Source organism: Neltuma alba, unplaced genomic scaffold, assembly GCF_004799145.2.
Source record: "Neltuma alba isolate B1F8T4 unplaced genomic scaffold, ASM479914v2 tig00011196_pilon, whole genome shotgun sequence".
In the NCBI taxonomy this organism is placed as follows: domain Eukaryota; kingdom Viridiplantae; phylum Streptophyta; class Magnoliopsida; order Fabales; family Fabaceae; genus Neltuma; species Neltuma alba.
In genome coordinates, this window is record NW_021635920.1 from 1,299 (window position 1) to 25,346 (window position 24,048).

General features: G+C 33.8%; 3 protein-coding genes and 1 long non-coding RNA gene across 5 annotated transcripts; 3 read left to right on the forward strand and 1 right to left on the reverse strand.

Annotated features, from left to right (window-relative positions):
• Positions 1-382: 382 nt before the first annotated feature.
• LOC114762153 (EPIDERMAL PATTERNING FACTOR-like protein 3) lies at positions 383-1,328 on the reverse strand. The gene is made up of 3 exons (XM_028951612.1): positions 1,072-1,328; positions 811-866; positions 383-705 (listed from the first exon to the last, which is right to left on the reverse strand). The coding sequence occupies exons 1-3, from the start codon at positions 1,172-1,174 to the stop codon at positions 466-468; spliced, it is 399 nt and encodes a 132-aa protein (XP_028807445.1). The 5' UTR covers positions 1,175-1,328; the 3' UTR covers positions 383-465.
• Positions 1,329-8,907: 7,579 nt separating this feature from the next.
• Positions 8,908-12,486, forward strand: LOC114762154 (IQ domain-containing protein IQM1-like). Its single transcript, XM_028951613.1, has 8 exons — positions 8,908-9,134; positions 9,521-9,641; positions 9,944-10,009; positions 10,823-10,911; positions 11,025-11,112; positions 11,233-11,463; positions 11,811-11,912; positions 12,025-12,486. Exons 1-8 carry the CDS (start codon positions 8,908-8,910, stop codon positions 12,484-12,486), a joined length of 1,386 nt encoding a protein of 461 aa, XP_028807446.1.
• A 1,978-nt stretch (positions 12,487-14,464) lies between these two features.
• On the forward strand, positions 14,465-16,757 carry LOC114762155 (protein IQ-DOMAIN 1-like). Its single transcript, XM_028951614.1, has 5 exons — positions 14,465-14,613; positions 14,709-14,972; positions 15,491-15,721; positions 15,804-15,917; positions 16,023-16,757. Exons 1-5 carry the CDS (start codon positions 14,548-14,550, stop codon positions 16,629-16,631), a joined length of 1,284 nt encoding a protein of 427 aa, XP_028807447.1. The 5' UTR covers positions 14,465-14,547; the 3' UTR covers positions 16,632-16,757.
• Positions 16,758-19,144: 2,387 nt separating this feature from the next.
• On the forward strand, positions 19,145-21,240 carry LOC114762152 (uncharacterized). 2 transcript variants are annotated; one of them, XR_003742229.1, is made up of 3 exons: positions 19,145-19,195; positions 19,380-19,497; positions 21,136-21,240. It is a non-coding gene; the product is annotated as an uncharacterized LOC114762152 (long non-coding RNA). The 2 variants fall into 2 exon arrangements; XR_003742228.1 differs by having other exon boundaries at positions 21,140-21,240.
• The last annotated feature ends 2,808 nt before the right edge of the window (positions 21,241-24,048 follow it).

The window sequence follows — 24,048 nt, forward strand, 5'->3', positions numbered from 1 at the left end:
TATTTCACTAATAAAATATTTAAAAATATTTTTAAATATAAATATTCACTCATTCTAATTTTGTATAATAAACAACTTAAATATATACTTTTAAGTACGGAAATATAATATAACAAGGAATGATATTATATTTCTTTTGTGCAGATAATACTTTTAAAATTTTGAGCTATTTATCAATATTTTTTTAACTTCAAATCGTGTCTATATAACTATTTAAAGGGTCTTTGGCAAAAAAAATAAAAAAAATAAAAGTATCACAGTTTATTCACCGAAAGGGGGTGGGGGATTTAATCTGGTATTAATTAAAAATATTCTGCTAAATAGCAGAGTTCTTAGATGGATTATGGATTCAACAAACATTTACTTGCTCACATCATACTATAAATGATCAAATCAATGAACTAGATTGTATTAACATTAACATAGGCTTAGTATGAACATGACAATAATATAATATTTCATTATTCAAGGGCTGTAGAAGGAAGGACCACACTTGCATTTCCAGCTCTCAGGCTCATAGTTTGCATATTGAATAGCCAAATGGCTTCTTCTGCTAATGCTTGGCACTTGAATGGCTTCACATGGTGTGCATCCATAACATTTGTGTTCACATCTTGGTGGGCTTGACCCCACATTCCCAGCCCCTCTTCTTTCATACCCTTCTTCTTCTTCTTCTTCTTTTAGCATTGTCTCTGCCATACCCTTCTGCAAATAAACAATATTACAGATACAGTATTTGAATATTGTGTTAGTCTTTTAAACATTCAGGAAGAAGAGAAGAAGGACACTGAACACACATGCATATTATACCTTGTTTGTTGGTTCTGATGTTTTGTATGGCGATGACTGTGGAGCCTCTTGTGGGCCTGGCACAGATTGAATACAAGATGATATATGTTTGTGAAGGAATTTTTGTTGAGAATCTCAATGCAAGAAAATATACAAGGATTTCATTCTAATGTGGTAGGTAAGCTGTTTGAAGAAATGTAACAGCTTAATTTTTCCCTTCGAAAGAGTAATGTCTACATTCATGTAATATTCGTAAGAGTGAAACCAATATAATGAATGTACCTGGATAAGAAATAGCATCGGTTTGTGGGAATGATCTCGTTGCTTCAGAAACCCAAGCAAGAATTTGCAGAGTTAGCATGAGGAAACAGAGTTTGTCCTTCATGGTTTATCAGAAGCTCAAATGATGAAACTGGTGATGAAGATGGTGGAAATGTGTGCGAGAGAGGTAGGGTTTCTTTGCTTGGGCCACTTACAGATCACAAGGTAGAGTAATTGAGAAGCTACCAGTGAGCTAGCTAGCTTCCAAAATGTTCTTGGGTTTGAGATTATGCGTCACAAGCAAGTATGGTTCTGGTTTTGTCACCCCAGCCAGCTTCACCTTCATTTGAAATCTCACTGGACTTCTCAGAGGCCGAGAATGGACTGCTCTTCTCTCTCTTTCTGCCTCTATCTTCGATTGCTTAACTTTCAATACAAGCAAAGCAAATCTCTCTCTCTCTCTCTCTCTCTCTCTCTCTCTCTCTCTCTCACAAATCAATCTAAAAGAGGATCACTATATATGGTGGTCCAGAAGCTCAGAGTAACAGTACCCTTTTTTGGTCTGAAGCGCCTGCAACATCCAAATAAAATTATCTCATATTTTTCATCATAAAAGTGAACAGATGATATGACCAGGAATAAGAAAAACAAAAATAAAAACTACATGTGATCTTTAAATTTGGGTCGTTTTCTCATTAAATTGGGTAACAAAATAGTTAACAAAAGTAGATGATTTACTGGCCAGAGACTCGAGATGAAGCAGGTGTCAAATTTTGTATGTCTGATAGTCACTGTTATGATAGAAGACTAAATTCAAATCAACATAGGACCATAACTATGTCTGAGATGAGTGATGCAATGTTTGATCCTGACATGTTTTAGTAATAAAATATTCTATGATCATACTAATCTAACATTATTAAGTGTTAATAACCATAGCTAGAGGATCAAATTAAGAAAATGGAGGATCAAATTGTTGTGCGTGTCTGACAGAAATTGAAGGGATGAGCAGAAGAAATAAATGAAGGTAGTTGATGGGATTAAATGTGGAGGGGTCAACTTTTTTGGGGTTGGTTGGTGGGAAACAGAACAAACCAATCCAATCCTCCAAAGCCACCAATGTATCCAATCTGGGACCTTCATTCACTGTGAGCTATTCAATGATTCAGCAGATCCCATAATCAAGGATCTGTTAGTTCTCATTCATGATTCTTTGCATCTAACATGGCTTGCGCTTTGGAGTATGTCACTCTAATGCAGTACCGGGATGCTGAATCTCGTTTGCTCCAAACTCCTCATTTACTCATACCTTCTCTCTCTGTAATAAAGATAGGCTTGGCTATCACTGAGGATGGCTTATATTAGTATATACTCTGATTTGGTTATATACTTAATCATGCAACTTTTTCTTCACAGGCCATAAATTGATTATATGTTAAGAAAGTCATAAGGTTCGAGTGGTTCATAATACAATACTTAGGATATACTCCTCTGGTCCTATTTATAAGGCAGAAAGAGAAGATTTTTTTTTATTCTATTTATAAGTCATTTCATTAAATTTTTACTATGAATGTACTATATTGTCTTCATTTATTATAGTGCAGATAGTTATTTTTTTTGAAATGTGTATATATTAAATAGGGGTAAAGTTAGAAAATTACTATATTTTAATGAAGAGTTAATGCAATTTAAGGTTTTCCTTGGTCTGTGTAAACAGATTGGAAGTGCTTTATAAATAGAACCAGAGGAGTACTACAGTTGAGTAAAATTTTCTAGGCCAACATGCACGCGCACACATATATATAGCATGATGGAAAATTATGTTTGCTATCCAAAAATAAATTGAAAGAAAATTGCAAGGTTAGGAGGAACAGTTAGGGAGTAGGGGGCATTTGCAGCTATAGATATAGCATTGTCTGAAAATTTCATATAGCCTTCTGTGGGTTGACCGAGCATTTAATAAAAGATTTACTTGTTATTGTTAGGTGTAAGTATTCTAGATTTATAGGGGCAGCATATGGAGTAGAATCATAGGATATTATTTTCCCCCTAATTTTCTCTCTAATTGCCTATATATAATATCTCATCTCTTCTTTCTGCAAATAGTTCGAACAGTCCAGTGAGAATACGATGGACTCCGGCCTGCACAAGGACAAAGGTCAACATGTTCTCAATTCCATGCATCAGGATTAGGATAATCTTGATGCACTCTGTTGATTTCAGGGGTTTAATTGGCACAGTAAAGTAATACTATCATCGGTCCTAATTATAAGAGACAGTTGACTAATTTAAGGAGAGATTAAAAAAGTAAGTTGAGTTAGTTATTTGTCCTAAATAGATGTTATCTTTCCTAAAATATCCTTGCTAATCAAGTGTATTAACTAGAAATATCATTGTTAGAAGGGTTACTTTGAGGGAAAAAAAGTATAAATATAAGAGACAAAGTGGATTAGGATATTATATTAAGACTAAAATAAAAGTCAAACAGAGTGTTATATTAAGGACTGGAGGTAGTACACTGTAATCTTAATTACAATGAATTACAACAAGTCAATTAATCTCATTACATAACTTTGATTATGTAATCTGGATTTCAGCTTATATAAATCAACGTATGAACATTTATATCCCCCACCAATAATATTTATACATTTATACTTCCATTTTTAGCCTTGATTGAGTAAAACATCATTCAAATTTTATTTTTATTCTCTACACAAAACATAAATTTCTTTCATTGATTTTACGATGGCATACCAAACAGATGCTTTTTTTTTTTTGGTGAGATACCAAACAGATACTTTGTAATCATTATTCCTTTACGTTTTGTATGATTCTTTAAACCAAATGGACGCTGAATTACCTGGGCTACCTTCTAGTTTTGTACGGTATGGGCCAGTAGACTTAGCTCCGAATAAGGGCCCCAAATTTCTTGGGCTCTTCACAGACCAATAATTCCGACCAGCCGCAGGCAAAAAAAAAAAAAAACAAGCAGCAAATATACAACAAAAGTAAAAACGGAAAAATAATTGGGTAAAAATATTACTAGTACATAGTTTGACCGTCAAAGAATAGTTTCTACTCATGAAAAACATCCTATAGTGTTATATTTGTATTGAAAAACTAAAAATACTTAAAACAAAAGTATATTATCCTAATTTTTCATGCTTGCAAGATCTCGTGAGTTTGGATTTAGTTTGAGTGCTCATTGCTCATGTGAGAAATGAACACCCAAAGCTCATCTCCTTTGGATGATCTATATCTAATCTAAACAATCTTAATATTTTTAATAAATTATTTTAAGATATTAAATGCTATTGGAAAAAATATTTTAGCTGCTAGATGCACTTTAACTCTTATAAATATTAATTAGGTTTTTTTTTTTTCAATATCACCCATATTTGAAGTGATTAACTATGGGGAGAATGTTATACAAATATAAAAATTCTCTATTTGAATGTAAGTAAAATCAAGAATATATTTCATTTTCAAACAAAATTAATGATTTAATCATTGTCCTTAATTCGTCCAATTGAAGATGAAGTAGTCCAAAATACCTTATAATAAAGACCGGAGGAAGTGCGCATGCATGCTTGTATATATGTCGTGGCTTACTATGGGTAATTTAGGTAACTCAAGCCAGGTCCTAATCCTAACAATGCTAATTTTTTGGAGAAATGAAAAACTACATTTTGATGTAATCATTAGTCTTTAATTGAACCAGAGAGACAAATTAATTGAAACTTATCTAGGCCATGTCCTAATCAGATCATAATTATATACCAAATTGTTGGAGGTCATAATTAAGCAATTTAGTTTCAATTATTAATCCCTCTTATTTTGACGTGGATAATCAACCTTTCATCAAAATTACTGTGCTATTTTGTTGGAGAAACTGAACAATATTCTTTTCTTCATTTTCCTTTGGAATGTCCCTCTGAGCTAACAGGAAGACAGATAGAATAATTAAATAAGGCATATTATATAATACATTATTTCTAATTGAATACAAATGGGGTAGCGTAAATTGTTATATGATTGATCGAGACTAATTTTTGAATACCTGATTGAGATTAATTATTTGGCGGGTGGGTGAATAATATCACTTATTTGAATGCAAGAGTCGTGCAAATATTTGTTCAATTAATATATTATATTATTTACATGGATGAAGATTCAAAGGTTTTTGTCAATCCCTTGCACCATGAATCAGATGTGTGTTATTGTGCTGCTTCAAGCAACATATAAATACAAATAAGTGTGTCTGTGTGCGTGTATGTATTAGGATTCACCATCAAAACAATATTGGCCCATCCGAAATTGGAACATAACAATATAATATTACTTAATTATAATATTCCTCCTTCTCCAAGAAACCTTGATTTTATTTATGAAAGAGCATATTATTGTTAAAATATAAGATTTTAAGTTCAAGTTCACATGAAGTTGGAAAACTACTTTGAGAAAACTACCCTCAATTGGAGACGAACTCTGTTTTAATATGGATTGTTAGTTAAGTGACTATTAGATATAGAATGGTTTTGTCATCTTAGTTGTTTATAATATCATTACAATATTTTCTAGGGAAAATGATGCAAAAGAATCACCTGATCAGGAAAAAAATGACATTGAAAGATCGTAAATTTATGGAACAAGGAAGAAGGACTAAGGTTAAAAATAAAAATGGAAATGGATAAAAATGTCTTATAAAGAGGGGAAATATATTCATTTCAAAATATGTAAGTTGTAAAAATTGGTAGATCAGTTTTGAATATGTTGTAAGGTTTCCGAAAACTCAATTGTAAAAGATAAAAATAATATGCAGTCGCGAATGTATTATAAATTGTAAAAGCTTTGTAAATATCGTAAGTTTAGTTGTAAACACTGAAGCTTCAGTTGTCAAAATTGGAAAATCAATTGATTAATTCCTAAATGCTTGAAGCTTTTCACGTACGTCACGTTGACCCTCCTCCGTTTGGCTTTGCATCACGAAATTGCATTTTAGTTTATGAATTAGCAAACACTACTATCTCTTAATATAAAAACTAAACAACTAACTTCTGAATAATAATAAAAATATTTAAGTTAATTATTTATAATAAATGAGTATTATTTTTTTTCCAAAATACTTTTTTTAATTATATGCATTGAAACTATTTTTAATAGAAACCCTTAACATGATTAATAACCACAAGAGTTAGGCAAAATGAATAAATACATGTGATAAAGTAAATTAAAATTTTATATTAAGGATCAGCTTGAATTTATCAATTAAACTGTCACGAAACCCAGCACCGAATCCAGAGGTTTCTTAGTTGACATTTTTGTTTTTTAAGACCATCACCAAACCCAGCACCGAATCCAGAGGTTTCTTAGTTGACAATTTTTTTTTTTTTAGCCTACTCTTATGACAATATATAGATCAACTAATTATTCTCAAACAACCATCATCTTTTTTTAAAAAAAAAAAATTTCCGGCATAGTGATGATAAGCATTTGAGATTTACAAGACCTTCAATAATTTATAATGGATAATACTTACATCAGATTTCTTATATTTCTTAGGTCAAGTTCTCCAATAATACATAATTATGCTTCCTATTTTTGAAATATTAATATTTAATAGCATTTAATTATAAATTTACATGAAATAAAAGAGGAGACATAGTCATATCATATGTAATTAGAGAGTTTGACGTAGTCGATATAAGGAGTTTTTTCCACACACACATATTCACCTTTTGAAATGTGCTTCACATTTGAACTTGTGGAAAAAAGTTTGGAACTCAAATTGAAAAAGAAAATATCATATTAAAGTGGGGCCTTTACGAACATAGAAGAAAAGGAATGGAAATTTTCTTAGCTGAGGCCAACACTGATTGAACATTGAATGTGATGCGTTGCAGCATGCCAGGGTCAGAAGAAACAGCATGTGTTTTGGAATGTGATTTTCTCAAACAATAGAAATTCAACGTTGTCGTCATATTGTCTTCTAATTTGTTCGTTTCTCATTTGCTATATATTGAATCAACCCTTTGTGTTGAGTCCACAAGATACGAACACCAACCAATGGGTTACCCAGTTAGACTTCCCTCGTTTTTTTTTTTTAAAAGTAATTAGAGATATATATACTATTGGCTTGTGATTATAAGCAAAACTAAACTTTTGACTTCTCATTTATAGACTGCTAGACTATAAGGCCATTGGCTGTTAGACTCCCTCTAACTCTCTCTTAAAATATAAGTCATTTTTTCTGAAGTATTTGTACTGTTAATTAAATAGCTTTTTTCCCTTAAATACTCTTCACTAATTAAATTTGTTAAAAAATGAAAGCAATTTATTACCGTGGAGGGAAGAAACCCTTTTATTAGAGGCAAATAAGGAAAATAATTTTATTTTGTTACAGATTTAATAATTTCTTCCCGATGGAACCAAAACCTGGTCTTGAACATCAGACTGGCTCAGGCTGCACAAGTATTGGGCAATGGGCTGTTGGTCAATCTGATATTGCCTTGAGTTTATATATTCTTATTAGCTAATTTTAATTTTCTTAATATATGCAAGGTAAGTCGTGACTTATAACTAAAATGGAAGGCACAGTCCATTCCAAACATAATAGTTTTCAATTAAGGTTTTATTATTTTTTAAATTAGAGCAACAGGCGTTAATGACATGAGATTATAATTAAAATCAGACGTGAGATTATAAATAAAATCAATCCCGCAAACTCTTATTTATAGAAGAGTTTTCATATTTTTTCAATAATATATAGAAGAGTCTTCATACCGCTAGGTTATTATAAGGCCATGTTGACCATTAAAGTTTTGATATGAGGATACACTTTAAGCAAATTGAGTGAATTGATAATTAATTTATCATTATATTATTTTTAGTATATTAAATGTAAATTGATTTTAATCTAAAGTTTGATAATATAATCTTAATAATTCTTTGGTGAAAATAATTTAAATTAATATTTTTATGCTCCTTAAAAGCGCCTAATCATGATGCAACCTAATTAAAAATCAAGTTAAAATAATTCATGATAATGGTATTTAAAAACTCTTTTAATGTTAGAAAATGTGAGATTAAATTGAAAAATCAAACCCATTTCACAAGCTAATAAAATATTAGTTCACTCTTCATATTGATCAAAAGAAAACTCTAAACTCATTGACCCCTTCATTATTTGTATCTGGTCTTCATATAATGCAAGAATCATCAAAGCTCTCTATCTCTCACTGCTCGCATAAAGTCATAAACATCTCAATCTCTGTCGCATCTCATTCTTCAGTTTGACTTTTTCTTTTTTTTATTTGTCTTTCGCTACAACCTTGACAATTGTTTGGAAATTATCACACTTTATGATGGTAACCAAGATGTTGCAAAATCATATATAAAAGTTCTGAACTCTTCAATTCAAACTCCTCTCGTGAATTCTCTGCGCGCATTCCCAAACTCTCTTACAGGTCAAAGCATATATCAACCTGTAATTTCTTGATGAGACTCACGCAAACATTTCCCTTTTCTAACTTTCTTCGTTCAAACCACCCTTAACCCTATTTCTTCCAAAAAGCAATTTCCTTCTCCTCGACTACGTGTTTGAAAGATTCTAAATTTTGAACATATTGACGCTTTTCATGTCCTCCAAACTTGTTCACTATAAAAGAGGAGCCAAGTCCCTATTCAACGCACAAAACTCAGGTTTCTGCTCTACACCGAGATCAAAACATAAAGAACCCAACTTTTTCACTTTTAGGTATATGTATAGCCCTTCTCTTAAATTTATGACATTAATGTATCAGCATGTCTCGTACGTGAATTTATTTTTCAAGTGTTTGTTGATTTTGCAGAGGAATGGAAATGCCAGCTCTAAGAATTGCGGGCATAGACCAGAGCGAGGAGGAAGGAGAGATGGCGTTGAGGATTTCAAGTAGTAGCTTTAAGCTTGAAAGGTTCGATGAGAAGAATCCAAGAGAAGAATCTAAATGTGAAGAGAGAAAGAAGAAGGTGAAAACTGAGAGGCTCCAAACTGCACTACTCTTGCTCAAATTTCTGGCTTCACAAGATTGTGGTTTGGAGGGGTAAGTTGATGTAGACTTATTTCTGCTGCGATCGATATGCTGCAGATACCTCATAACAGACAAGATATCACATTACTTTCACCCTTCATCGGGCCTTACTTTTCTTGATCAACTGATATATATAAGAAAACGATATCCAAAACAAAACACCCTTTAAGAAGATCATACTTGTCCCACACCAAAAAAAAAAAAAATGAAGATCATACAAATTAAAATGTTCGTTTGATTAGTCTAGGGTTTCCCTTCGGACTTATTATAATTAACATACTACAAAGACGGCTGTAAAAAGTTTTAACAGCTCAAGTTTTGAATAGATTACGTACAAGTTAGCCAGTAAGAAGCATGAATCTGAGGGTTGATATTTTGAAATGTTCATAAACGTGCAGGTGGAAAGCTTTATACTCATCAGGTGGGGATAGATGGGGAAGGACTAATAATGAATCACGAAGTGAGAAATCAAAATCAGCAGTTTGTAAGTGGGCACGAATAGGTAGAATGGCTGCAAAGGTATGAAACCTTTCGGAGCGACAAAAGTTGATGACCCTTTTCACGTTAATAATAATAATGTTTGCTTCACTTTAAATGTGTATTATATTGATTAATTGATTGATCAGCTTGTTGATGTCTTTGTTTTTCCTTAAAACTTGAATATCATTTCTTAAAAGGGCATATATATTGTTGACTTCTAACATTTCACCTTTTCAAGTTGACTAAAGATCTTATATAATAATTACAGTATTTTTACTCCAATAATTATATAAAGACGAAGGAGCAATCGATTAATAACCTTTTTAATGGTGTGTTGGTAGGTGGGAAAAGGTTTGTCCAAGGATGACAAGGGCCAGAAGTTAGCTCTGAGACACTGGCTTGAAGTTGTAAGTTCACATGCCTTAACCTGAAACTGGTGTTTTTTTTTTTGGCTTCTTCTACTATTTTTTCTTTTAAATTTTAGATTTCATTTCACTGAACCTGTTTTCTTATAAATTAAGATTAACTATAAAATTTTTCTTCCGTTCATTTATATATAAAATATAACAATTTAAAAATTATATTTTAAAATAAATTACAATAATTTTAGTACAGAAAATTTTTTGAACTCATCGGCTTCATCGATCTTATTGATCAAAGCTAGGATATTTCAAACAGATGGACAATGAATTACAAATTTTCATTCTCAAAATATATGACAAATATACTTCTAAAACCGATTACTTGAAAGAAATCAATTTAGTTCTTTCACTTGTTAAATTCTCATGAAATCGACTGAATTGTTGATCTTTCACATATAATAGGATATTTATACTGTTGTGGCTGAAATAGCCATGCTAGTGTCTCGAAAGGCTTTATGGCACTATAAAGACTAAATTTTATTAAAGAGTCTTGTAGAATGTTAATTTCTGTAAAGTCATCAAAACATTTCTAATTTGTTATTATCGAACCATATGATTCTTCATTTCTCAAATAACAACTAAGCAGCTAGAGCAATCAGTCCCTGAGTGCACGGATTTTTCAAAAAATTTTACAAACACATCAGGACGAAATTGAGAAAACATGTTAGCTAAATTAAGAATTTACAGTAATTTTTAATTAAGAGTATGATTTACCAAAAAATTTCACGTATACATGACAATGCAAAGTTTCAAGTTTCTTAACTTCTGTGTTTTTTTAAAAAAAAACTATTTTCCCAGATAGACACCCATCATCGTTATGGACACAACCTGCAGTTCTACTACAATGTTTGGGTTCGTAGCCAAAGTGCTCAACCATTTTTTCACTGGTAAATATCAATCGTTAATTAGAATAATCACAAGTTTTAGCAACCATATAGAGATATTTCTGCATCACTGTAATTGATTTTCTAATTTCTTGTTGCATTACAATGATTTGAAGGTTGGATGATGGAGATGGCAAAGATTTGGACCTGGAGAAGTGCCCAAGAAGTGAATTACAAAGACAGTGCATTCACTACTGCAAACCTGTAAGGAGTTTGCTACTACTCAATTAAGTTAGCATGAACATTTTTTGGGGTATATTTAGTTTAATTAAGTTCAAGTGAGAAGTTTGATATAAGTGGTGTGTATGTGGATATATATCGCAGGAAGAGAGGAGAGCATATGAAGTGATAATAAGAAAAGGTAAGCTTGTGTACAGGAAAAGCAATGTTCCTGTACACACACCTGAGGGATCAAAGTGGATATTTGTACTCAGCACTTCCAGAACGTTGTACATTGCTGAGAAGAAGAAAGGCTTTTTTCATCACTCCAGTTTTCTTGCTGGTGGTGCCACCATTGCTTCTGGTAGACTGGTTGCTTCCCATGGAGTCCTTCATGTGCGTAACACATGAGTTTTTTTTTTTTTTTAAATTTTTTATCATGAACACAAATTCAAAAGTAGAGTCTAATCGCCAAAGACTAGCTTATTAGGAAGATAGCCCTTTGACTGATAAATGACACCATACTGACCTCTTACCAGGGAGAAGCCTTTCGTAAATAACTGAATATTATCAAACTCTCACGTTTATTATGAACATAAGTCCAGAGAATTTAGAGTTTAATCTCAAAAGACTAATCTATTAGAGGAGGGAGAGTTCCTTGACCTTGTGGGACTCATACGACGTTCTTCTTCACTTTTTAATATCACTTCATAGTACTGATGCTGATGTTCATATTTATGCAGGCTATATGGCCCTATAGTGGTCATTATTGCCCAACGGAGAAGCATTTTCAGGAATTCATTAACTTCTTGAAAAAGCATAAGGTGGACTTCACAAATGTGAAGGTAGCAAATTATACTACAATATTGTCCTGAACAAACTACACAAGGTTGCTCATATATAGTTTGCATCAAATTTGAATCATATTTCAATGCTACTGTTATTGTCTGAATGCAGACGTATGCAGTGGATGATGATGTGCCTCCATCAAAACCAGTTGTAGACGAGGAATTACAGGGTGATTGCAGAGTTGATGATAATAATGTTAATGGCAGTCATCAAAGGGAAGAAGCCATCATTGTGGAATCTTCTTCACAGGTGAAAGAGAAGAAGCCATTATTAGTAGTGTCAAGCAAAAGGACAGCTTGTGTTGGTCCAAGAATTAATGGTTATGGAAGAGACCATCATCGTCATCAACATCAGTACCCTATATCTATAAAAGTGCCACCAGTTGCAGAATTTGAAAACCTACATATATCAGCTAGAGTCAACGTTAGCCATGGAAAAGTATGCAGAAAAGCTTCCATACCTATACCTTCTCCTGCAAGTGTCGCCCCAAAACTCCATTTATCTTCGTCACCTGATCAGATTGTGCGTATGGAACATCCCGCTCCAAGGCTACGTGTTCCTGCAAATTAGGCCTAGATGCATGCACAAAACAAAATAGTATATATAAATGTGCTATTATTATTGTATCTATTTGGATATACGTGTAAAGAGCCCTCGGCGTCTGTTTTTTTTTTTTTTTTTTTTTTTGGGGGGCGGGGCTACTCCTATACGCACACATCAGTTAATTCTCTTTTATTTTATTTATTTATTTATTGTATTATTTGTTGAAAGCAGATATCATCGATGTTATAAATAAAATATTCATAAGATTTTCATTTTTGTCGGCAGATTCTTTCTATCATTTGTTCACACTCATTATAATTAATGATTTCCATGGTTCTTTTTGGGTTTCATTCTTGTAATACACACAACAAGCATGTTTATGATTAAAAAAAAAGTTGAATTTCCAATCTCTCTCGCACACATATTATACTGAGCTCCAAAGTTGTTTATAAAATTATAAGTTTCCCATTTAAAACATAAATCATACCGTGTTGTATAACAAAAATTGTCTAAATTTTATCAATATTACAGAAAAAACTACTGTTATTTTATGATATTCCAAAGGCAAATACCCTAGTCACTTTGAATGAACATAATTCTAGTGGGTCAAAACAATGGGAAAAAAATAAAGAAATAAATAATAAAAGGCTCTTATAAACAAAAAATGGGTCTTTGCATCATATGATAATTTACAACACCTCCAATAATGTGCGCGCACACACAGAGACACACACACACACACACACAAATATATAGGGCCCAAGCTTCTGAGCAGCCGATCAATGAGTTGCTATTTGGAACCAAGGTACGAACTATTTTGGGCCACAATGTGAAACTTGCAAAAAAGAATCTAAGCCCACAATAAATAAGAAAACCTATTGTTGGGCTGGGCCTCGGTGAATAAATAGCTCCAAGAGAAACGACGTCGTCCGGGTGGGGGAGGGGCGCATCCTGACCTGGGAAAGCGGGCTGGCGGTGCGGATACGGGCCAGCCCGCCGCGATGCGGGCCAAATGCGGTGCGGGCTGAAGTAGCCCGCACCTTGGCGGGCTGGCATTTTGCCAGCCCGAGCCCGCTAAGGCGGGTTGGCGGGCCAGCCCGCCAGCCCGCCTAAATTTTTTTTTTTAAAATTTATTATATTAGTATGAGTTAAGCCTAATTTGAAATGTTGAAATTAGGCTCCGAGTTTTAAACTTGAGTAATGGATTCTAATAAAAAAAAAAGAGAATTAATTTATAATATTAGAAGAAATTTAAGAAAAACTAACATATATATTTTTTATAAATAATTAATTTAACTAGTTTTCTTATCCAAATTAATTAAGTAAATATTTTATGTGTGTGTATGTATGACTATATGAAAATCACATATTTATCTAATCTTATGAAGCCGTGCATACTAACGACAAATAGATATAAAAATAAAAGATGGATAGTGCTCTTCATATGATATAACCATACATATATATGAAGTGCTTAATTAATTATATATATAATGATATAGATGAGGTAATGTCCATATGAAATTTAATGGTCAAAATCATCTAACTATATTATATAATGTATTAAAAATCAGAAAAAGTAAAAAAAAAAAAAAAAACGGGCTGGCGGGCTAGCCCGCGGCGGAGCAGGCCAAAAGCGGTGCGGGCTAGAGTAACCCGCACCATGACGGGCTGGGAAAACATCAACCCAAGCCCGCCTTTTTTGGCGGGCTGGCGGGCTGGGCCCGCGAGCCCAGCCCGTATTACCGGCTAGTGACGTCGACATTCGCAATTGTCAAATCGGAGGGAGCGTGAGGAAAATAGACCTCGCTCTCAGATATCCGTTACGGTTTATCGACCCGCTTTTTCTGCAAAAAAAAACAAAGGGACAATTTAATTTCAAATTTCAAAACAAATTTTAAGACGCTCTCGTCTCTCAGCTTTGTCTCATGCTCGCCTTACTTAATAAGTAGAGACAGCCCTTCGCTCTGAATTCAGAAACCCCAGGAAAACTCGTAACCTCTGTAGCCCGTCTACATTCACATCACATTTTCAGGACTTGAATTATCTGATCTTCTCTGTCCTGCTCAAAGATAATCTCTTTACCAAATGGGTGCTTCAGGAAGATGGTTGAAATCCCTCATTTCTCATAAAAAGCCCTCCTCCAATGACCCTGTAAGTCCCTTAGCTACTTTCTTCATGTTCTGTCAGCTTGTTACTTCAGAGTGTGTTTTTATAACTGCTCTGCTTTTGGATTTGGATTTTAAAAGGAGAAGGTTGGGGATAAGAGTAAGAAGAAGTGGAGGCTGTGGAGAAGCTCTTCAGAAGGTTTTGGATTTGGGTCCTCCACGAAAAGCATCAAGAAGGAACGCGAAGCTGCTTCAGAGAAGTCTGATTCATCTACGTTTGCGGTGGATGATACGCTTGCTTCTGCCATGGCTACTGTGGCAGTCCGAGCTGCTCCTAAAGATTTCATGCTAATCAAGCAGGAATGGTCTGCCATTCGGATTCAATCTGTGTTTCGAGGTTTCTTAGTAAGTGGGATGTTTTACCATACTTTAGCCAGACTATGCTTGTTGCTCTGCTTTTCAATTCCTTTCCCTCAAACTTTTCAAGGATGAGTGTTTATAGTGTCTCACGTATGAACATTTTAGTAGCTGATCTAACTAAAGTTCCATTATAATTAAGACCTCTTAATCTTAACACAGTCTTCACCTGTAAAACTTGCTTCTTCTTTTTTTTTTAAATTTTGTGTGTGGCTGTTGTAGAAATAGTAATAATTGTAGTGTGCCATAGTTTTTTTTAATAAATACATTATTGTGATTGCAGAATCACGTCAGATAGATTCACTAAACAGATTACTTGTTTCTTTCGTTTCATTTTCTTTTTTTCCCCTCCAACTGCCATATGCCAGAAGCTAGTTATTCATTGGAAACCATTTATCACCATAGTTCAAATGATTGATGAATCACATCAAATAAATCACTAATGTTTTTCCATATCCTTGTTGGCTATAAACTTCTGCTAAACGTGTTCACAATACATGATGTAGGCTAGACGAGCTTTGAGGGCATTGAAGGCAGTGGTGAGGCTGCAAGCAATATTCAGAGGAAGGCGAGTGAGAAAGCAAGCAGCTATAACACTAAGGTGCATGCATGCTCTGGTTAAAGTTCAGGCACGTGTGAGGGCAATGAATGTAAGGATGTCTCCAGAAGGGAAGGCTGTTCAGAAATTATTAGATGATTACCGCAGACAAGCTGAAGATCCTGTTAAGCAGGCTGAGGTATCATAATTTCAAGCTCTTCACAGTTTAGCAGATACTAAGGTCTATTTAACATGTAAAATTCTGTCCCTGAAATTTCCAGGAAGGATGGTGTGACATTCCAGGAACTGTCGATGAAGTTAAAGCAAAGATACAAATGAAGCAAGAGGCGGTCATCAAAAGGGAGAGAGAAATGGCTTATTCTCTTTCTGCTCAGGTAAAGATCAGTCTCAGACTCAGGCGTAATCAAATCCTCAAGTGAAGAGACAACATTTGCAACAAAAATCTTAAACTTTGTTCTAATTTTCTTTAATTTGAACAGGCACGAGTGGGTGGGAGTCCAAAAGCAAGAGGCACAAAGACAGTGAACAAGAGCTTGTTAGAGCAATGGATGACAGTGAAGCCATGGGAAAGCAGGTTGATGGACGGTGGTAACTATTATGACTCAACTGACATTATCACTCCATTGTCCAGGAAAAGCAATGATCTTGTTCAAGAACAAGGGTTGATCAAAGCAAGAAGGAATGGTGTGACCGAAATTATTTCCAGTAGGTCTCTTACAACAAGCCAATCGACTCTGACATCATCATCATCATCTTCAACCTCGAGTTCTGAAAGCTGCACTTTTGATGATAGCCCTGAATCATCAACTTCATACACATCCATATCACATTGTGTACCATTTAGCAGCAATACTCTTGCGGAGGAAACGAGGGAGGAAAAGACTTTTCATAGACCTAGCTATATGAATCTGACAGAGTCAACAAGGGCCAAACAAAGAGCTTGTCGTTACTTGAATATGAGTGGAGATTGTAGGAGCATTTGTTCTGGTTCTGATCCTTGTGTTAATTTGTGGAAAGGTGTTTGTGCAACACCTGAAAGGTTTTCTTACCAACAGAGAAACTTTGCGAGACAACAAAGGTTGGCTTAGTCTCAACCTTCCATAGATTTTATTTCAACAGCTTGTTGGGAGATACAAATGTAGAGAATGACTCATGGATAATGTAGATTACAAGTGGTTTTTCTACGAAAATGAAATAGTGTATTTTTCTTTTGCCATCGAAATAGTATAATTTAAATTCATGAATTGAAGAATGATGATGAATGATGCATCTTTTATATTTTTTAATAAAATAAACTAAAGTTTGCATAACACTGGTTAACTTTAAATAAGAGAATTTGTTCAGGGCCAAAAAAAAAAACAAGAAAGAGAATTTGTAAAATATCAAGCGGGGAATGTTCATCCCCAAACGACAGCTTTTGGGGATGAGCCATGCACCTCCTTTTTTTTTTCTTTTCTTTTTTTTAATTTAAATTTTTTTGGTTTTTATTAATTTTTCTTGGGATTAATATAATCTTTGGTCTTTTGAGTTTATTCTCATTTTAGTTTTGGTTTTTCAAGTTTCAAATTATAGGTTTTAGTCCTTTAAGCGTTGAAATAATCCAGATTTTTATCAGATTATAAGAACTAATGTTATAAATAAAAAGAAACCTAAAGAGATTAAAACCAAAATGAAGACAAATTTAAAGAATCAAGAACTATATTAATGTCTTATTTTATTACTCACTATTTTAAATTAATTTTTAGCACATTAATATCCTGTAATATTCTTTTTAGTAGCATTTCTTCTATTTAATTAATACCACAGAAGTTTTTTATTTATTTTAAAAATATATATAAACATCCATTAAAAAATATTACATTGTTGCCAGTTAAATTATACATTACAAAAGGAATCTTATGTTTAGGACTGGGTGAATACTATTGTCATTTTATTTTCACAAAATGTTTCTTATTAACAGAAATATTACCTAAAAGTCATCTAAACACTTTTATTTACCAAAAAAAAATTAATTTATATTTATAAATTTTTTATATTATTAAATTGATTAACCTTGACCATATTATAAAGTTAATTAATTTTATATTTCTAAATCATTATTACTGCAATGGTTTTTATTTTTGTTCATTTAAACTTACCTATTTATTAATCCTTTAAATATATATATTGACCAAAAAAGACATCATTCAAGCACACTCACATGATTATTTAAACTTACTTCTTTATTAATCCTTTAAATATATATATGTTGACAAAAAAAAACATCATTGGAGCAAACTCACATTATTATAAACAAATTTTTTATTTAGCACATTAATATCCTGTAATATTTTCTGGAAAAATGGCAAAACGAAACTTTTAAAATAAAAAAATTACAAATAGAGACTTATGACAACATTAATATAGGTTTTGACAACAATTTTTGTAAACGGGTTTTTGTATGCAATTTTTCTATTTTGACCGTTTAGTTTTTGCCATTTTCCTTTTTTTTAAGTAGCATTTCTTCTGGTTAACTAATGCCAAAGAAATTTTTTATTTATTTTAATAATTTATATAAACATCCATTGAAAAAAGTATTACATTGTTGCCAGTTAAATTGTACTTGACATTTTATTTTAACAAAAAAGTTTCTTGTTAACAGAAATATTACTTAAAAATTATCTGAACACTTCTATTTATCAAGAAAATTTAATTTATATTTACAAAATTTTTATATTATTAAATTGATTAACCTTGACCATATTATAAAGTTAATTACTTTTTTATTTCTAAATTATTATTATTGCAATAATTTTTACTTTTGTTTATTTAAACTTATTTATTAATCCTTTAAATATACATATATTGACCAAAAAAAAAGACACCATTTAAGCACGCTCACATGATTATAAAATAAAATATTTTTTCTTGCTCTGCAACTTCTTTTTTTGATAAAATTTTTGCAAAGATAAAGTAAGAATTTAGCATGGGGAGGGAAAAATTAGTAAATAAAATTTATTTTAATATGATTTTTAATTAAATGATATACTTTAGAATCTGTCTTGACAATGTTAATTGCTTAGATAAAAATGTTTATTTTTACAATAGAGAAAATATTTATATTACTCAGAGAAAAAATTGCAGTTCATTTATTGTTTTCACCTATGAGTGACTGGCAAATGAGAGCAATAAAGTACAAATCTTTTTTTGTTTGCCAGCCTATTAAGTACAAATCTATAATTTAACACTCTCAGATATTAAATATATAACCTTTTTTTTTTTTCATGGGTTTGTGTAGCGGGCCGGCCAAGTCTCAGCGTTCTTCGGGTGTTAATTTTGCATTCCAACGGCTACTTTTCCACCTCGGTCGAATTTTACCGTTCATAAGTGCAACCTTTTCAGTTCCGTCATTGTATTCGGAGCACAGAGACAACTGATTCGCTTCCAAAGCCTCCAAGAGAAGTAGAGGTATTCTTCTGCTGTCTCCTTAGGCTTTCTTCTTCTTTTTTGTGTTTAGATTGTTGATGTTGTTCCGAAACAAAGCTTTTACCCAAGCATTTTATGTGGATGTCGTCTGGCTATTTGTTTTCCATGTCTTTTTCCGCAGTTAATTGTTGCCCGATGCCCGATGCCCGATTAGATGAACGCAGTTTCTTTACTTCCTAGGCCTAAGGTTTCCTCTCCTCTATGCTATGGAAGTTTTGTGTCCCTGTTTTTTTATGCTTAAATTATGTCATGCTTTGAACGCAAATTTCATTTATTAAGATATTTATGAAGTGAGATCTTCATACTCCAGTATCGAATAAGAAACGTATATCCGTCTTCTTCTTGAATTAATACTGATCTATCTTGTACAGATTGCTCTCCCCTCTTCCCGACGTGAGAATCTCGGAGGACTCTGTTGGAGAGAGCACTGATTGATTTTCAGAAAGGGCGTTCTCCAAGGAAGCGCGGAACCCGAATTGTGGGTCAGAGGTATTGTGTCTTTCCTTTTGCTTTCTTCTTTTATTGTGTTTAGATTGTCTCTTGCCGGTGCTCCTGGTCAGATCTCTTATCCAAAAGTTAGAGCCTGGTTTTTGAATGTCTTGCCATAAAGTATTCATTCATAATTGCTTCTCGATGGTTTATTTTCAATTATTTTTTGTGAGTTGGATGAAATCTTGTTTTGTCGCTAATATGCATATGGTGCGATACTCCAGGTTAATCAACTGGAAGATCTATGGCTTCTTGGATGGCATCTTCAACTCATTTAATTTCCTGATTTCTCACTCGGTTTAATTGTGTAGCTTTCGTGATGCCTGATTTGATGAACGCAGTTTCTTTACTAAATAGAATCCTTAGCCTATGAGTTCCCTTTATCTAATATGCAAAGTTCCGCCTCCTTGTATCTTGATGCTTCAGTCGGACTCATCTACGTTTTTGGATATGATTGTTAACTAGACGATCCTATGGCTCCTCCACTGGAATGAAATCTTCATTCTCATTTAATTTCCAGATTTGCTGTGCAATTTGATTGTGCGGCTTTCCTGATGCCTAATTTGATGAACACAGTTTTTTTCACTGAAGAGAACCCTCAGCTTATGACTTCCCTTCCTCTCATATGCAAAGTTTTGCATCCTTGTCTTTTTATGCTTTAGTCTGGTTCATCTACGTTTGTGGTGGATGATGCATTTGCTTGTGCCATGACTACTGTGGCGGTCCGAGCTGCTCCTAAATTAGATTTGAGGTTGATCAAGCAAGAACGGTCTGCTATTCGCATGCAATCTTTGTTATGATGTTTCTTAGTAAGTGGGATTTTCGCTGCTCGGCCAATTTTACCATGCTTCAGCCATGTTCTGCATGTCGCTCTGCTTTCCAAATCGTTTACCTGAAGATTTTAAAGGATTTGAGTGTTTATGAGCATCTCATTTATGAACTTTTTTACCATACTTTAAGCCATACTATGCTTGTCTTTCTGCTTTTCAAATCTTTCATCTCAAATTTTTTATAAGGGTTTTAGTAACTGATCCAACTTGTTACATTATACTTGAGGCCTCTTAATGTTAGCACAGTCTTCACCTGTAAAAATTGATCTTTCTGTGCCTTTTGTAGAAATCTTAATTACAGTGTGCTATTGTTTTATTAACTTGAGATAAATTATGCCGAATGTGTCCAGACCTATGTGCTGCTTTCTAACATGCTATTGGTAGGTGGCGGGTTATAACAAGAGGGTTTCAAGGAATCTTGATATGCATTTTGAGAGTAAATACTTTACATGGATTTACAGAGAGATAGAACAGAAAATAAAAGTGGGATACAAAAAAAGTGGTTGCAAATATATTTTGTTTCTTTTATTTCGCCAAATACATTATTCTTTACTGCAAAAAATCGCAATCTAGGTTTCGTATAGTGGCATGCTTATCAAGCCTCCGTTTTTCATGTGCTTGCATCTTTTCCACTGATCTCATTTCTCCTTTTTCCCCCCACTGCCATATGCCACCAATCACTTAGACATTGGAAACTAATTATCGCCATATTTGTTCCAATATTTAAAGAATCCCATTAAATAGAGTCACTAATGATTTTCTTATCCATGTTCATAATAAAATTGTGAACGTGTTCAAAATTTTTAAGGCAGTGGTGAGGCTACAAGCAATAGTCAGAGGGAGGGAAGTGATTCTACAAGCAGCCATAACACTAAGGGTGCATGGACGTGTGAGGGCACTGAGAGGATGTCTCCAAAAGGGAAGGCTATTGAGAAATTGTTGGATGATTATTGCAGACAAGCTGCTGATCCTGTTAAGCCAACTTTAGGTATCATCTTTTCTAGCTCTTCACAGTTTTAGCAGAATAGATACTAAGATGTTGAGATGTAAAATTTTGCACCTGCAATTTCCAGGAAGGATGGTGTACATGTGACATTCCAGGAACTGTGGGTGACGTTAAATCACAGATACAAATGAAGCATCAAGAGGGAGAGGTCAATGGCTTATCAGCTAATTTATTTTGAGAGATTAGACAGGTGTACATGCAAAATTCTGTACCTGCAATTTCCAGGAAGGATGGTGTACATGTAACAATGGCTTATTCTGTCAGCTTAGGTAATTTATTTTAAATGATCAGACTGGTATACATGTGAAATTCTTTCATGTTGAGTGTTGCTAGACCTAATCATATTTGCAGCTTCCTAAAATGCTCTTGTTGGTGGAGGGTTATAACAACAACACTTATTACCCTCTTTCCTCAATGTTTTTAAGAGAGGGTTCCAAGGAATGTTGATCTGCATGTTGAGAGTAAATACTTAAATGGACAACAGAAAATAAAAGTGGATACAATAAATAGTGGCATAGACACATTTTGCTTCTTTTACTTTATTATTGCATAAGATCTCAATCTAGGTTTGGTATGCTTATCAAGCATATGTTTTTCACGTGCTTGCATCTTTTGCACTAATTTCGTGTTTCCCTTTTTCCCCACAGCCAAATGCATTAATCACTTATAAATTGGAAACTAATTATCACCATATTTGTTCCAATATCTGACAAATCCTATCAAATAGATTCACTAATGTTTTCCAACATTTGAGGATGCCTCGGTACGGGAAGGCTGTTCAGAAGTTATTAGATGACTATCACAAACAAGCTACTGATCCTGTTAAGCAAGCTGAGGTATCATCTTTTCAAGCTCCTTTGCAGTTTAGCAGATACTAAGATGATGTTGACATGTAAAATTCTGTACCTGCAATTTCCAGGAAGGAATATGTACCCGTGTGACGTTCTAGGAGCTGTGGATGAAGTTAAAGCAAAGATACAAATGAAGCAAGATGCAATCATCAAGAGATAGGGGGAGCACTGACTCGTTCTCTCTCAGCTCAGGTAATTTGTTTTGAACGATTAAATTGGCACAATCAAATCCTCCAATAAAAAGATAAAATATAAAATGAAAATGTTTTTATTTTTATTTCAACAGTCACATGTGTAGAGCCATAAAGCCAGTGAGCATAATTATAGATTAAAGTTCATAATCTGTTTTGTCTCTAGTATGGTGTAAGAAACGTTTATTAATGCCCTTTATTTTCTTAGATTGATATTGGCCTATATTAACTCCGCCTGTATTGTATAGCCGGTCCCAAGCCCGGATAAAGGAGGAGGGTTGTGTTAGGCCCTCGACAGCCAATATAAAAACCTGTCAAATCTGATGAACATGGATCAACAAAGTAATTATGCCAATGCTCTGTACTAAGGTTCATTGCTTAGAAGTGACGCGCTGTATGGCTCGAGTTAAAGAAGTTAGTTCATGAAACCAAGATTAGATTTGGCGCTTGGAATATTGGGATGCTGAATGAGAAATCTATGGAAGTAGTAGGAGTTATGAGGAACAGAAGGATTAATATCTTGTGCCTCCAAGAAACCAAATGGACTAGAGAAGTTGCCAAGGAACTTGGAGAGTATAAACCTTAGTACACAGGGAAGGTGAGTGTAAGGAATGGGGTTGGTATCATCGTTGATGGAACATGAAAAAAAAATGTGGTAGAAGTTAAAAGGTTTGATGATAGAATAATATCTTTAAGAGTAATTATTGGAAAGAATACTATCAATATCATTAGTGCCTATACACCTCAGTTTGGGGCAGAGACACACCTTAAAGATAAGTTTTAGAAAGATATGGAGGGGTTGGTTCAAAGCATACCACTCGAAGAAAAAATTTTTATCGGTGGGAATCTTAATGGACATGTCGGTAAGGAAGCAGAACAATTCAGCAGGGCCTATGGTGGTTTTGGTTTTTGGGAGCTTAATAGTGGAGGACAATCTATTCTCGACTTTTCTCTTGTATACAATCTCAAGATTATCAACACTTGTTCTAAGAAGCGAGAGGAGCGTTTAATCACATACAAGAATGGTGCCTCAAAATCACAGATTGATTTCTTTTTGGTTAAGAATCTGGACAGCAGACTGTATACTAATTGCAAAGTGATTCCGGGAGATGGGGTGATTGCCCAACATAGAGTACTTATTCTTGATGTACGTTTTAAGAATACCAGACAAAAGTACCATCAAGTGGTAAAACCCAGGGTTAAGTGGTGGCAGTTAAAGGGTGAGAAGCAGGAGTTATTCAAAAGGATCCTTTTGGAGGAAGGGAATTGGGAGTCACAGGGAAATGCAAACATGATGTGGGAAGAGATAACTACAAGGGTTCGTTTCGTAGCTAAAGCAATTTTGGGAGAATCTAAAGCTCCTAGTCAGAGAGATAAGAGTGTGTAAGAGAAAGTCAAACAGAAAAGAGATTGTTTTAAGGCCATACATTTGTACAATAGTATAGAAAACCGAGAAAAGTATCAGTTGGCTAAAACAGATATGAAGAGAGCAGTGAATGAAGCACGTACTAAAGCTTATGAGGGGTTTTATCAAGAGTTGGGAATAAAGACAGGAGAAAGAAATATTTACAAGATTACGAAGCAAAGGGAGGGGAAAAAACGAGATCTAGACCAAGTGTATAAAGGATGAAGATGGTAAAGTGCTAGTTACTGATGGTGATATTAAAGACAGA

Bases quoted from the DNA above. Each gene is read 5' to 3' on its own strand.
- LOC114762154 (XM_028951613.1), top strand. From the start codon at position 8,908: ATGGAAATGCCAGCTCTAAGAATTGCGGGCATAGACCAGAGCGAGGAG. The intron at 11,464-11,810 runs GTGCGTAACACA...ATATTTATGCAG, and splicing joins CTTCCCATGGAGTCCTTCAT to GCTATATGGCCCTATAGTGG. The intron at 11,913-12,024 runs GTAGCAAATTAT...GTCTGAATGCAG, and splicing joins TGGACTTCACAAATGTGAAG to ACGTATGCAGTGGATGATGA.
- LOC114762155 (XM_028951614.1), top strand. From the start codon at position 14,548: ATGGGTGCTTCAGGAAGATGGTTGAAATCCCTCATTTCTCATAAAAAG. The intron at 14,973-15,490 runs GTAAGTGGGATG...TACATGATGTAG, and splicing joins CTGTGTTTCGAGGTTTCTTA to GCTAGACGAGCTTTGAGGGC. The intron at 15,722-15,803 runs GTATCATAATTT...TGAAATTTCCAG, and splicing joins ATCCTGTTAAGCAGGCTGAG to GAAGGATGGTGTGACATTCC.
- LOC114762153 (XM_028951612.1), bottom strand. From the start codon at position 1,174: ATGAAGGACAAACTCTGTTTCCTCATGCTAACTCTGCAAATTCTTGCT. The intron at 867-1,071 runs GTACATTCATTA...AATCTGTGCCAG, and splicing joins CGATGCTATTTCTTATCCAG to GCCCACAAGAGGCTCCACAG. The intron at 706-810 runs GTATAATATGCA...GTTTATTTGCAG, and splicing joins CATCAGAACCAACAAACAAG to AAGGGTATGGCAGAGACAAT.